Raw genomic sequence first — 15,819 nt, 5'->3', positions numbered from 1 at the left:
TGGATTGTTGCATGTTGATCTGGTTTCACCAAAGTAATTTTTTATTGGTGTGGCAGTTGAAAAGGAGTCAGGCTCAGATCTTCAAATCCAGAGTGGTAGAGATTGGCATCACAAGATGCCTGGTACTAATAGGCATGCAGAAGTGACAATATAAATATTATGTAACAATTAACATCACACAACTAAATTCACTGGCTATTTTTACCCAAAATCAAACCCCCTTGAGGGCACATATCAAACTTCTTCATCCTCCCTTATTACCTGCTCCCAAGTCCTTGAGCAAAAGCAACCGCACAAACAGGTTTGCTTTTGTCCATGGCAGCAACAACCCAGACTCTTTTCCTAAGCACGTTTTTAAGGTTCACTACAGGAACTCTATCCCCTTTCTGTGGTATGTAAAAGCTTTGATTGGGCTGGGCCAGCTCAGCCTGCAGATCCTCTGGTATTGACTAACCAGGTGGCCTTTGCTAAATGTGTATCCCATTGTTTGAAAGTTCCACCACCCATTGCTTTCAGTGTAGTCTTTAACAGTCTGTTACATCATTCAGTTTTCCTGGAGGTTGGTGCATGTTAAAGGAATTAATATATCCACTCAGTGCCATGCCCTATGGCCCAAGTGTATATGAGATTGTTTTGGAAATGAGTTCGTTGTCTGATTCAATTCTTGCTGGAGTGCCGTGTCACCAAAAGACCTGTCTTTTCAAGGCCCAGGATAGTGTTTTGGGCTGTGGCATGGGGCACAGGGTATGTTTCCAGCCATCCAGTGGTTGCTTCCACCATTGTAAGCACATAGTGCTTGCCTTGGGGGGTCTGTGGGAGTGTGATATAGTCAATCTGCTAAGCCTCACCGTATTTATATTTCAGCCATCGTCCTCCATACCAAAGAGGCATGGAGACTAAACACTTGGCTTGCTTAATTACAGTGCATGTCTCGCATTCAGGGATTACCTGTGCAATAGTGTCCGTGGTTAAGTCCACCCCTTGACCCCAGGCTCATCTATATGTTGAATCTCTTCCTTGATGGCCTGAAGTGTCAGGGGTCCACCGAGCTATAAATAATTCACTTTTATGTTGCCAGTCCAAATCTACCAGAGCCATTTCGGTCTTGGCTTTGTTGTTTAGATGTTCTTCAGTGGCCAGACTTGTGGGAACATGAGCATCTACATGACGTGCTTTTACAACCAGGTTCTCCAACTGAGCAGCAGTATCTTGCCATAATGCAGCAGCCCAGATGGATTTACCTCTGTTGACAATCACTCTGCCTCTGTTCCTGCATCCACCCCCACAGGGCATATGGCAGCATCCATGAGTCAGGATAGAGGTAAAGTATTGGCCACCTTTCTCATTCAGTAACATCTAAAGCCAGCTGGATAGCTTTTACCTCTGCAAACTGACTTGATCCACTTTCTCCTTTAGCATTTTCTGTGACTTGTCACAGGGGACTCCGTACAGCCACCTTCCACCTCTGGTGCATTCCTACAATGTGGCAGGACCCATCAGTAAACAAGGCATGTTGCTTCTAATGTTCTGGCAGTTCATTGTACAACAGGGCTTCTTCAGCATGTGTCACCTCTTCCTCTGGTCACATCCCAAAATCTTTATGTTCTGGCCAGTCCATAATAATTTCCAGAATTCCTGGATGACTGGGATTTCCTCTCTGACCTTGTTGTGTAATCAGCGCAACCCACTTACTCCATGTAGCACCAGCTGTGTGATGTGCAGAGGAAACCCTCCCTTTAAACACCCAGCCCAGCACTGGTAACCGGGGCGCCAGGAGGAGCTGCTCTTCAGTACCAATCACTTCCGAAGCAGCTCAAACCCCTTCATAATCTGCCAGCATCTCTTTTTCAGTTGGAATATAGCGTGCCTCAGAGCTTCTGTATCCCTGACTCCCAAAGCCCAAAGGTCATCCTCGAGTTTCCCCTCGTGCTTTCTGCCAGAGGCTCCAGGTAGGGCCATTCTCCCCAGCTGCAGTGTAGAGCACATTCTTTACATCTTGCCCTGTCTGAACTGGTCCAAGGGCTACTGCTTGAACTATCTCTCGTTTAATTTGTTCAAAGGTTTGTTGTTGTTCAGGGCCCCATTTAAAATCATTATTTTGGGTCACATGGTAAAGAGGGCTTGCAGTCACACTGTAGTTTGAAATGTGCATTCTCCAAAATTCCACAACACCTAAGAAAGCCTGAGTTTCTTTCTTACTGTTGGTGCAGACGTAGCTGTTATTTTGATCACATCCTTTGGCATCTCAAAACATCCATCTCCCCATTTTATTCCCAAAAAATGGATTTCTTATGCAGGTTGCTCAACTTTCCTTTGTTTTATGGCAAAACCAGCTTTCAGAAAGGTTTGGATTATCTTCTCACCTTTCTCAGAAACTTCTGCTGCTGTACTGCCACATACAACTATGTCATCAATGTATTGCAGGTGCTCTGGAGCTTCATCCTTTTCCAGTGCAGCCTGGATCAGTCCACAGCAGATGGTAGGGCTGTGTTTCCACCCTCTGGGGCAGTCGATTCCAGGTGTATTGCATGCTCCCCCAGGTAAAGGCAAACTGTGGCCTGCACTCTGCAGCCACGTGTACTTGCCCCTTGGCTGCCTTTGATTGCAGTTCATACTGAAGTTCTAGTATGTCTGGTATGGCAGCACTCAACGGTGGCGTGGCTTCATTCAGGCCATGATAGTCCACTGTTAGTCTCTTCAGTAGGGGGAGAAAAGTCTTGAGTCATTCCTGTGATATTTTGTTTCAAAATTATCCTGACATTAATAATGTTTTGGGAAGAAATGAAAGTGCTGACAACTTCTCTTAAGACCTTAATAATCTACCAAGTATTTTTAGAGGGTTTTTTTTAATTCTTTTTTTCTGGTGGGTTCCAGGTTCCATGTTCCAAAGCAACCTGGCTGATTTTCAGTGCAGGAGCTTTTTGCTTACTTTGGGTTTTGGATAACTTGCACTGTTATTTGTGAAGCTTCTTCTTAGTACCGTAAGAAATAGAAGCTTTACAGAGGCAAGATTAAATATCTTCTTCTAATGTTTCTAGTCTATTCTGAATTAAATAACTGCATTCCTTTAATAATTTCCTAATTAATTTCTGTGTTAATTGGCAAAAACAGTATGTGAAACATTTAACATAGGTACATAATCTGGAATAGGTTTTCTCTAGTTCCTATAAAGCTGAATTTGGGTAGTATTTCTTCAACAGGAATCTTGGTGGGGGAGCTGGAGCATGGGGAAGGCTTTGGAGGAGGGTTGAAGGCTTCACAAAAAGACAAAAAATGGGAACAGGACATACTAAATAATTTGAAAAAATGGTAATGCCCCACCATTAGAGCAAATTTGCACTTTTTAATGTGTGGAAAGTATTAGTCACAAGGACATCTACTGTACCTGTTGAATATGTGGAGTCTTTTTTTTTTTTTTCAGTCAACTGCATGTTTTCAACTTAAGTTTACTTTAAATTTTACTGAAAAGAAATGTACAAAGACAGCCATTCAATTGAGGATTAATCACTATGGCAACAGAAATGTGGTGACTGAAAAGGGGGAGGATGTATTCTCCCCTCAGCTTCCTGCCAGCTGTCATATTCGACCTCTGCGGCATGAGTTCAGGCCAAAATATAGACTGTGACCAGCTTTAAGAAACTATATCTGTATTTTTATAAATTCATACAAGAATTGCACTATAAAAGAAGGCCTAATCCTCTGAATTGGATGATAGACATTTGGCACTCTTGCCAGTGTTTGACAGAGAAATAACGGGATGCTTTGCAGTAAAACCTGGATTAATGGTAAACCCCTCTTTATGTTATTGCAATGTGGTGTAAAAGAGAGAACTAAGCATGCTGTCAGCCTTGGAAAAAACATGTCCTTTGTATCTCCAATGAAGATTTAAGTGATGTTGAGAATACTGTAAATACAAAAGTTGTGTCATTAAGAACTCTTTGTTTATTTGTATTACATGGACATTTTGTAGATTATTTAAACAAAGACTTCCTATCAGTTACAGTAACTCTGATTGCATTGTGTTTGCACAGCTTTCAGATTCAACGAGTTTACAAAGAGTAGGTTTTTGTGAGGTAACATTCTGTTACCCTTGCTCTTCCAGAATAGGGAAGCTATTCAGTTTTAAAATAGTTATTCCTAAATGATTGGCCAGTAATGCTGCTTTGAGTTTACTGTTTAAGTCTACAATGGAATTAACCATTTCAGTGTGGGTTTTGGTTGTTTTTTGTAAATGCAGTGAGTTCATATGTGGCATTCTGTGAAGCATATAGTTGCATTTTCATTATGGTGTATGTATATGTTTTTTGGTTTTTCTGCTGTTTGATGAAGGGTTGAGAGGGTGGAAGAAGATAGATGCAAGTCCACACACTTCTGCTGGAAAAGCAATTACCTTAGCTTTGAATTCTGAGACAGGCTGATTATCTTGTCTCATTCTCAACAGTAGTAATACCAGTGTTGATTTACTATTGGATTTTTGGTGCAAGAAAGTGACTGCTCCCAGTAAGAAATTCTTGCTCTGTTACCTGATCGGAGAAGAAACAGACTCAGAAGTAAATGTGAAATAGAGAAACATAGTCTGTCCTCAGTCAACTTAGTAGTCAATTCTCCACTACCAAGCAAAAGATTAGAGTTTATGGAATGTCCTTGGTCGCAGTTTATACAAGCAGAAAAGCTAGATGTGACCACGAGGGGAAAATAACTTCACATTACTCTGAAAAAATGTATTTACTTTTATTAGCAGGTGTAGCTAAACGCTGGTCTCTTGTTGTTGGCAGAATATTATGAAGGAGAAATTCAGACCCAGAATAAGTCTTAACAGTTTTCATAGCTTGAGGAATATTTCAGCTATTGGTCTGCTGTGATACTATCAAATCTTAGATACATTTGTAGTCATAGCCAACATCTTGAGTAGCTTTGTTTAGTTCAGAAAATTTGAGTATGAATGTGATTGTCCTAGAGTATTCTAAAATTTTAAGGTTAACTTCATTTTCTAAGACAATTGAGGTAATGACTATTAGAATTCAGAGGGAAAATTAATGTCCACATCAGAAATCATTCTGACATATGGTAGGATTCAGGCTTATTTCAAACTATGGAATGTGTAACTTACTATAGCCCTCTGAAGTACATAGTTTGTTCAGTGGCATGTCCTCTGTGGATAGAAAAGCAGTTCTGGTTTATTTAAGAATCTGGTAAAATTAGGAGACAGTCTCATTATTGTCAATTATTTTATTATCTTGACCATATGGACCTAATTTTAGAGAAACTACATGGAATTTTATGCGGACACTTACACTTTGTCTTCCTTGACGTGCAGAACAATTTAGGAAGAAAGTCTTTTTTGACATGTGTAGAAGAGAGAAGCAAACAAGACCAAGAAAGAAATTCAGGTAGCAAACATTTCAGGGTATTTCTGTATGTCCTGGAAAGTAGGTAAAACATAGATAAAATAAAAGCACTGTTTAAGAGGAGCATACGTTCAAGAAAAGCATATAGAAAAGTCATAGTAATTCATACATATTATGGGAAGAGCTCCCAGGGAACAAACCAAGGAAAACTATAAAGGGGAAAAAAGATCAACTGACATAATTTAGAATTGTAATTAGGGTAGGTAAATTCATTGAAATGCAGTATCACCTGAACAATTGTCCAAAACCCACTGCAACTCACAGTGTATCTGGAAACTTTTGTGTTTCCTGAGGTTTTGAGTGGGGTGGGAAAACACGAAGTAGAATGTGGTGTGAAGTTTTGTTACTTGCTTGTAAGCTGTGTTTTAAGAGGACAGTCATACTGGATTCATTGTGTTTCATGCTTTTGTATGATTTCGGTGACTGCAAGGCAGATTTGAGAAGAACTTTCTTGTTTGTTTTAGAAACGAAAACAAACAATGAAACTGCAATGGAAAGTATCCTGGATATCTGGCAGCAGTGGTTTCATGCATAACTGAAGAGAAAAGCCTGTTAACACTGTTTCAGCTGTGAGCAGGGAAGTCAGGGAGGGTTATTGTGAACTGGGAGGCAGTATCTAGCAATACACTTACCATAGTGACACTTTCAGTAGTCAGGCAGTAAAAGAGTAAGATAATCGGATGCAGTACAACTATGGCTGAAGAATAACTATGCAAACATGTTTTCAACTTTAAATTCAGGCTTTTGAAGGAAGTTCATTATCCTCCAAGTCCGGTGACTTGAGGAATTGCCGTAAGGGTGAGACAGCTTAAAAAACAAGTATTCCTGAATATTTTTTCTCTACTTATCTTACTCCTAGCCTCTGCTCACTTGCTCTTCCATGCATTTTGATCTTGCTGGACTTAAAAAAGATGAATACTGTTCTCTTCTGTCTTGCTTGAAGGGTCTAAATCAGGGATCCTCAAACTATGGCCCGCGGGCTAGATACAGCCCCGCAGGCTCCTCAATCCAGCCCCCAGTATCTACAGACCCCCCTGCCCCGCCCCGCCCCCGCCGGGGGTTGGGGGGGAAACCAAGCAGCCGCAGATGGCTGCCTGCCACTGCATCCGCGCGCCGGCCCCCTGGTTAAAAAGTTTGAGGACCCCTGGCCTAAAGAGAGGAAGTCACAGGCCTAAGGTGGCCAGTTGTCTCAGTCATGTTTGAGGATGCTTATATGTGGATTAGCATTCATTTCTGCAGAGTGCCGAGCCAAGTCTTTATGCTTGTTCTAGGAAGAATGGATACTGAAGTTTTGTACTGTCAAAGACAAAAATTGGTTTTGGTAGGTGTATACTATTTTTAGAACTTCCATTTTAAACACAGCAAGAGATAGTTAGATTGTCACACGGAGCTAACATATCCAGGAGTTGGTTTAGATTCAAGATGGAATATCTAAGTGGAAGTGACTGCTGCATTGTGGCACTTAAAATTTTTGCTTGATGCTCAGCTGCACTTTTTCATTCTTCTTAAAGAGTGTTACCCTTAAATGTGAACTGCTGTGGGACTCTAAATGTACAGATGCTATCATTTTTGCTGGACTTTTGATTACAGCCGTTATGTAATATGTAACTCAAAGAAATGGGAAACATTGGTATCCAAAACTTGATACATACTTTTAAGAAGAAGAGACATAGATTACAAAAGAAGGAATGGAGGAAAAGATCTGTGGTTAAAAAAAGAAACAATATGTTTATGTTGAAAAATCCATAGACTAAATGGAACCTGAAACGTGAAAATAAATGCTTTCTTTGAAGTATTTTTTCATGCATGGTAAGAGTTCCTGGGTTTTTAAAATACTTCAAACACTATTTTCTGCAGAGCTGCACAATAATCCCATCTTGTTTCTTGTTACGTTATGTGGAAAGCCTCTTCAGAGAAGGTGCAGTAAATGAAGGGGGAGGAGGAGGATAAAACAAGAAGAAATAGCTGCACTTCTGCATATTATTTTCACTAGTTTCACAATAGCACTTCACAATTTCATTCTACTGTATTTTCATTAACTTTGTCTTTCCGTTTACTTGGCTATTTCTGTAGTGTAACTTTTTCTTATGTAATTTTTGAATCAAAAAAATGTTGCTGTGTACAAAACAACTTGCATCTGTGGCCTTTGTCTAATTGGGATGCCTTTGAAAATAATTTATTTCTTTTGAAATTTCTGGTAAGATTTTCTGACAAAGTGGAAGTGCACAAAGTTGAATAAAGTAGTAAAAATGTTACATCCAGTAACTCAATCAAAATCTTTCATTTTTGATGTTGAAGGCATTATTCTGCTGCACCTTTTTTCTCCCCCTGCTAAGGTCCTGGTTTGAGGAAGGATGAAATGTAAAGAATACAGAAATGTATGATGGTAGTACAGGTAATTTAGTATAGGCACATTTAATTTATTAGACTACCAATAAGTATGTGGTCAAGTTCAGGTGAGACTTTTCTACTTTGAACAGTGGAGATTTCATTACATGCACTGCAAATACTTACAGTCTTCAATGTAGCTAAACATTTAGTAAAGACTAACTGCTTTCATGATTGCTGTCCTTTTTTTTTTGTAAAAAATCTTTTAAAATACGTACAGCAGATATTGTATGCTATACTAAGTATTTCTTTAGCTTTGTGTCATGTATTTCAGAAGGCTAATCAGATGATGTGCTATGCAGTACATGAAGAATATGTTTTAACATACAGTATGTGTATATGTTTGATGGTATAATGTTTTTCAAGAATGCTTTTGGATTTCTGTACTTTGATTTTAGTGTTGTCATTCAGAATAAGTTGCCCATAATCATGTAGCTGAAACTTTTAAGCATATTTACATTTTAGTGTGAGAGAAAAACATGCTATTGTTTATTTAGGTACTGGATGGAATCTTAATTCCATGAGAAAGAACTTTAGTCACTATTTATGTCATTTTAGCTTTTTGACTATTTTTCTACTCCCTATGTTAAATTGATTAACATTTTCCAGTAGTTACATGGCTGAACCATAAAGCAATGCCAGACTTGCTATTTGGCAAAAGAGCTGGATTTTTTAGACAAAAAAAAAAAAAATTGGCTTGTTCTTAATTCTTCTTTATTTCTGTTGAATCACAGTTACCTTATAGTACTGAGATATGCTTATGGACTGATCACTGTTGTCTTTCCAGTTTTCCAGTAATGATTTGAAAATGCTGTAGTCAGATCTTACATCATTAAAACGTTCTTTCAACAAGTTCAGCAACCCTTGTACTTACGTAGTTACATTAATTAATATGGAGTACTTTAAGTTAAAGATAATTTGAACTTCCAAATGTACAGAATACTTGTGTTGAAGGATTTTTGTTTCCTTTACTATTCCATGCATAACACTTATTAATTCATAAAGGATCTGACATTCAATAATTGATTAAATGCCCTAGTTCCCATAGTGTAAGAATAAGAGTCAGAGGTTCCTAGCTGAATCATACTGTATTCATTTCAGTTTTGCTTTGTGAGATTGCCTTATGCGTATGAGGTGTATGATAATTCAGGTGAACAAGGCCAGTGCTGTAAAGTCAACATGGGATTTAATGTAGGAGCAAATAATGGGGGGGCACACACAATAGTTTCGTAGAGGAAGTGCTTGAGGAACAGAAAATAGAAAGCTCTTGAAAGGGAATTTTTCATTGTGAAGTAGATTTCAATCAGTGAGTTAAAGGCAAACATTGAAAGAATCAGAAGTCTGCCATGGAAGAGAAGAATTAAGGGGAGTAACACATGAAGTCAGATTCAGAAGAAAGCAGTGGGAAGTTGACAGTGCTGGAACGTTGACTGAAATTGTCTTTTTTTTTTTTTTTTTGGTAATGCTAATAAAAAGATCCGTGGAGTATTTTTCACCTGTGTGTGTAAAGCTTACCTCTACCTAGACCCCCATCCATGTATTGCTCAGAGTAACAAACTGCAGATTTGACCTTCAGTGAACATGGTGACATCTTAAAAAAACCTGAAGTGTTATCATTTTGCTGACAAAATATTTATTATTTTTTAAAAAGAAATTATTGGATTTGGGAGTTGGGAGCTGGATTTAAGTTGGCAAACTTGCTAAAATGTTTACAGTTTCAACAGAGCCAGTTGTGTTTCAGCCTAACTGGGTGCCATTTCACCAATTGGCTTTGCTCCAGAGAGCCAAGATAAGTTTTTCAAGACTAACTCACAGTAGCCATGAGGTTTCACTGGCATTAGTTCCTGCAGCTCTTGGGGCAACTTGTTTATAGTAATTTTTTCTACCTTAAGGAAAAAACTTCAAGCAGTTAATTTAGGTAGAAGAGGAGCTCTTTGTTTGTATATGGTGGTATTTTGATGTTGTTCTTTCAGGTGTGGCAGTGTGGGTCACTGTGCTTGAAAATGTTGTACTTCCAGAACTAAGTATGCCATTTGTGAGTTTATTTGCAATTAGCAGTCCTTTCTGCATTCAGTGTGTTTACAACATTTGGCTTTTTTCCGAAAGAGTTTTTCAGTCTTCTATGTTTGAACAGATGTGTAGACCAAAGTATTGCTGCCTCATATACTTTGGTCTTGTTTAATAAGAGGTAGATGGATGCACGTTTATGGGGGTTTCAAATACTTTTAAAACAGGCATTGACATGGTCAGGCTTGTATTCTATGCAGATTATGCTGGCTTGAATTAAATTGCACAATCCTGGTTTCCTGACAGAGTGACAAATATGCTAGGTCTTACAGTAAGATCTAAATACTATGAATATTTTTCATGTAAATACCATCCCAATAAATACATATTTAACAATAAATATATGTTAAAACTAGCATTGCTTGCTTTTTAAAAATAGATTTTCCAAGTAAAGTTCTATATTATCCATGCATATCTTAGAAAAAAAAATACATGTAAACATCTTAAATGTTATCTACAGCATAAGAATTCTCAGTTATCTTGCTAATTCTGTATACATCTGCTAATTCAGTCTTTATTTGGTTACTATCATCATAACATTATTGGGAGGATAGGGTTTTTATCTTAATTGTGGTCTTGGCTTCAGCTTGTGTAATATAACTTCTAATAGTACAGTGAAATTCTAATCTTTGGAGTTGTGCATTTAGCTTAGAGTGAAAATGTATGCCTCTAGGTCCCTTAATATTAACATCTCTCTCTGTATACTAGTTTGAGGTTACTTGCCTAAGTAATGGATTGAGAACAGATGTGAGATCTTAAAGCTCAAGAACATTGTGAACAGCCCATGGAAATAAGTGGACATGGATCAAATAGAAACACATTGGGAAGAAACACTGTAGATCCAAAACCAAATTCTGAACTACAGATGACAAGGTGTGAACACAGTTTGTGTTTTCATCTTTAAAGTAACATTAGTAGGGGGACTGACTGGGCATTTATTCTTTCTGCTGATCTCATCTGGGGGGAAAAAAGAAGGTAATATGATTTTGGGAGGGGGTGTTCTGTTTTTTCCCTGCTCTTCAAACACAATTTTTGCATTTTCCTTGGCTTGCCTTTTGGCCAAGGGGAAATTTTTATGAGAATTTCTGAGAAATAACTAAAGTGTAGATAGGATTATATTTTTGTGCAAGACTTTGACTGTCAATGCATGATGAGTTGATCTGTAGCACAATCTTACTGGAACTGATCAAAACATTAGCTTCTTATAGCTATTACATTTAAAATTGACATTCTCACTTTAAGAAATGTCACAGGATTGTTAATGTTTTAATCTTACCATTATTATAATGAAACTGTCGTGTAATTTTTTTCTTGTTCCTTTACACGAATATAGTGATACCTCTTTCAAAATACTTTACAATTCTGAATAACTGTGTTAGAAATTGTGATACTGACAAAAATGTTTTTACCTTAACTTTGTTATCTCTCAATATGTGATTATTTATATTTTTCTTCAAGTGTTAAATAGCTGAATTAACTAAGAGTTCTGAACATATACTGTGCAAAAATTGTGTAACATATGTTGACAGGCAGGAAGTAGTGATTCCAAATAATCCACTAATCTTGATAAAATGAATCCAGGAAGCTTTTATGTATCTGTTAAGATAAGACTTGGACATATTCTGTTTTATAGTAATATTTGAAGTGTGTAACTGATATTTGGGTCCTGTGGCACAGGATTAAGTATTTGTACGACCCCTGTTTTTACATTAGAGAAATTAAGAGATTTTTTGTTTAGCTCACAATTAACCTGTTTGGAAAAATAGCCCACCTTACTCTTGGAGAACCCAAGACTTGCTTTCAGTGTCCCTGGAAGTTTGTGACTGAGCAGGGAGTCTACACTGCAGCTCTGAATCTGTCTTAACATTCAAACCATTGAGTGCTAGCTAAGAGTGGCAGAATTGGGCACAATAGAACTTATCATTAAGTCAGAAACATGGTTGTTTTGATGATTTCTATGTCTCATTTTACTAGAAAAAAGAGGAAGACTCAGAAGGTGACACAGCAGAGAATAACATTGTTAAGGGAGGGCAAGAAATGCTGACAAACAGTAATCCACATCACCTGTATGTTATGCATCCTATTACCCAGAAAAACAAAAAAGTACACAGAGTAGGTTCAACCATCTTCTTGCTTGGGAAGACACCGAAAGGAATCCGCAGGTAAGACTGTTTTGGTGAGATGAAGTTAAAATTCTAAGGTTGAAATGAACTTCCCTCTGGGAAGTTGCTTTTGTCTTTGTTCCAGCCATACTTGGGGAATTCTGATTATTTTCTATGGGAAGAGCAGAACTAATGGGAATCTTCCACTCACACTATACAAAGTGTGCCATAATCGATGAATAAAACAAATTGAACACACAGATCACTTTAATGTGTTGATTTAATGTCTATGTATATTACATAGCTGTGCAGATATCATCACCACAAGTGTTCATGTTGTGTGCATCATGCAGTACTACAAACCAGTGTTTAAACTTTGTACAATTTCTTGTTTCTATAATGTGAGCTTCTGACTGCATACTCGTTTTGCCCTGATTTCATCACTTTCATTGAAAGACTATTAAAAAAAAAAAAATCGGACTTCATGTTTATTTTTTAACATGGGGCTCAACATTTTTTAATATTTTTTAATGTTTTTGTCTCCCCACTCATTTTTTGAAAGATAATACTTTTTCTATCTCCCATTTTTCCTTTTTCCCCAGACTATCGCTATTATTAATATAAATACTTAAATTCCGTTCATACAGAGATGGAAGTTCAATAACATTAGCCAGACGGTATGTGGAAATAGGAAGCAGAAAGCTGTAGCTAACTAGGCAAACCCATAGAACTGGGATTTGGTATGTATTTGCAATCTGGCCTTGAAACAGTTAAGTTACTGCATGAGGGTTGGTATCTAGGTAATACCTGTAAATGTTCAGAATCTGTCATATTAGCTTGCTGGCCTCAGCTATCCAAACTGTTATTGTTGAAATGCCAGACGTGCTTACTATTATAGATACTGAAAATTCTAAATATTTGAGAGGCAGATATGGGAGAACCCTTCATGCTAAAAATACTCAGAATTGTAATCATAGTTATCAATAGTTTTTTGGGGTAAATTTTTCAAAGGCAATGAAGAGACTAAGATTATTATTCCAAGATCCTAAAGCCATGTCTAGCAAAAAGCTTAAAGCATGTTGACTCTTAAATGAGAGGCGAGTCATCTGTTAGCACCTGGCTCAGTTAGACTTTGTAGTACATCTGGCTGTGCTGTAAATGAATGTGAAGATGATTAGGTGCCTCCGTTTGTGTTGCAGTAGCAAGGTGGAGTGGGAAGCTGTCTGCAGTCACCCTGTATAAAAGGTATAGCTGGAGCTAGCCCGTCGAGCGGTATTTGAGGCCAAACAGGGTTAAATCTCACTGCCTATTGGAGCCCTCACACTGGACAGGCAAGACGTTTCATATCCTTTCTCTGAGAAGGGAGCATAAACTTACCTCTCCAGCCTTCCAGTTAGGCTACCTGACCCCAGACTATGGCTAACTCAATTAGGATTTGCTCCTTCAGTTAGAACTTGGCCTCTTAGCAGAAATAAATATTACGTAGCTCACTAGATAGGATGGAGGGGACAGTCCCAATCTCCTGTGAATGAATGTATTTATCCAGCTCTTGTTTAGCAAGCTTTTTAAAAGGAGTTTGAGCAACTACTATTGTTTTTCCCAGCCCCCCAGCTATCTCTCCATCTGCATCTTTTTGGTGGCTAAATACCTTCTGAAATCTGGTCCTCTGATACAGTATCTTACCTACACTGGAAGTTAAGTCTTCGGATTGTAAACTGAGGAACCACACTGGAGTGTGGCATTCAGAAGTCACTTCAGTTCTTCTAAGGTCATTATTCTTTCTTCTCTTTGCTAATAAAAACAAACAGTGCTCCTAATAAGGAAGTTACTTTCAGTGATTACTTTCCAGGATATATAAAGTAGGTAAATTGAATTACTTGCTTGAAAGCTGCTTTTGTTTCTAGTTAAAGGTGTTTAATGTGGTTTTCTTTATTGATAATTACAGGAGACAATTTGAAGAAATGGTATCCCACTTTAATATGGGATCAATGGAAGAACTTGCAGAACATATTGCAAAAGCTACATCAGAAACAAGGCAGAAGATGTTGAAGGAATTCTACCTTTCCAGGCATCCAGAGATAGAGCTTTTCTTCCCAGCTGAAATACCAGCACAAGCTTTACATAACTGTGAGGAAAGAGAATTGAGTGTAACACATTCTAGAAAAAGAAAATCTATTGTTAATTTTGGAAGATCTAAGTCTAGGTCTTCATCAGCTAAAGGACTACTTCTGAATGGAACTACAGAAACTCGGAGCCAGCAGAGCTGTAAAGAAGTAGAGCAGCTTCACAATGACTCCTGCTTGCAAGATGTGTGTGTTGATGCAAAATATAAACAATCACCCACTGTTGCTACTCAACATATCGAAAGGAGAAACAGTCAGGCATTCAAGGATTTTATGGCATCTGGCTCATTAAGCAGTAAATCAGAAATAATTGAGGTGCTGCCTGTAAAAAGTTGTGAAGGACAGCAGGACGCAGAAGGAACACAGCTGCCAAGAAAAAGATCCCTGTCTCAGTCAGAAAATGGGGAGAGAAAAGCTCAGACTTGTAAGAAAAAGTCTTTTGTGGACTTACTTGGAGATACCTCTGTTCTCAATGACCTCTTCAGAAATGATGGAAATGGGCCTACAGAATCACCAAGGAGATTCCCTTCAGGGCAAGTAGAAAAATCAAAGGAGAGACCAAAAGATTTCTGGGACATGCTGAATGAGCAGAATGAGGAGAGCCTCAAAAAGCTCACAGACATAGCAGTCATAGAGAAGCTATGTGAAAGAGCACCTCATGCCCCAGTGACAGAAGAGAGAGAAGTGTGTGAAAGTTCTCTTTGGAAAAAAAATGAAAATTTTCTGTGGAAAAAATACAGTCCAGGTGATTCAGATGAACAGTCTACTGCTACATCTTGTAATGTAGTAAAATGAAAGTTTTTCTATGTGAGTTGCACTGTAATTATTTTAGTTGAACATTTAAATATCCACAACTTTAGCAGTGTGCAGCAAAACATGATACCTCCATGAAATTAAAGGCAAAGTCATGAATTTGTATTTATCATGATACGGATTTCCATTTTACAGATGTGAATACATTACATATGCTCTTACATATGTAATTGCATATGTAATGTATAGTACCTGTATGCATAGTAGTGCGTATGTACTATATATTGTGAGCTATGGTATATTAATTTTAAAGTAAACTTTTTTAAAATGTTCTGAGTACACTTTGCTTTCTTGCATTCTGATTATATTCCTTGACTCATTAGCAGTACTGAGTAATTTTTCCCCTTTACTTACACTTGGAAGCCCTCAGTCATGTAAAGCTGAATCTAGTGATATTACCGGGATTTGACAATGATATTCCACATATTTTCTGAGCTACAGGGACTTCATGAGATGGGGATGATGCCTTTGTGTCTAATAGCTTTTGATGGATTCTCCCCTTCTCCCACCCTGTGATTTTGCTGAGTCTGTCTTTGATGCTGTGGAGCTTCTAATTATATTCACTGTCCTATGGCAGTGAGTTTCTCAGCGTGATTGATGTGAAGAATCACCAATTTTTGTTCATTTTTTCTCAGTGCAGGACCTACAGCACATTAAATCATGCTAGGTGTCAAATTTCCTCTCTTCCCCCCCCCCCCCCCCCTTTTTTTTTTTGTACAGACTTCTGTTACGTCTTTGAGATTATGTGGTCTGAACATTATGTTGGTGGCGTTCATCTTTCTGTGCAAGGAAAGAAGAGAGGGAATAGACTTTTAAAATAATTTTAAAAAACCCACACTGCTTCCTAGTGAATTTCAGGAAGAATCTAATGCCATTCAGTAATTAAGACTCACTGTTGTCTCCATTGATTTCATGTAT

At 38.0% G+C, this 15,819-nt stretch overlaps 1 protein-coding gene across 7 annotated transcripts in view; it reads left to right on the top strand.

Moving 5' to 3' along the window:
* ERCC6L2 (ERCC excision repair 6 like 2) overlaps positions 1-15,180 on the top strand; it is a 58,090-nt gene extending 42,910 nt beyond the window's left edge. For 4 of the 7 annotated variants that reach the window (XM_037372968.1, XM_037372969.1, XM_037372970.1 and 1 more), the window contains 2 exons: positions 11,838-12,025; positions 13,911-15,180. In XM_037372968.1, coding sequence (XP_037228865.1) covers positions 11,838-12,025; positions 13,911-14,883 — 1,161 coding nt within the window. In that variant the 3' untranslated portion in view covers positions 14,884-15,180. The other 3 variants (XM_037372972.1, XM_037372976.1, XM_037372974.1) reach the window with 3 other exon arrangements.
* The last annotated feature ends 639 nt before the right edge of the window (positions 15,181-15,819 follow it).

This window comes from Falco rusticolus, chromosome Z (assembly GCF_015220075.1).
Source record: "Falco rusticolus isolate bFalRus1 chromosome Z, bFalRus1.pri, whole genome shotgun sequence".
Taxonomy (NCBI): domain Eukaryota; kingdom Metazoa; phylum Chordata; class Aves; order Falconiformes; family Falconidae; genus Falco; species Falco rusticolus.
Note: the sequence above shows the minus strand (reverse complement) of the source record. Positions and strands in the feature narration are given on the sequence as shown.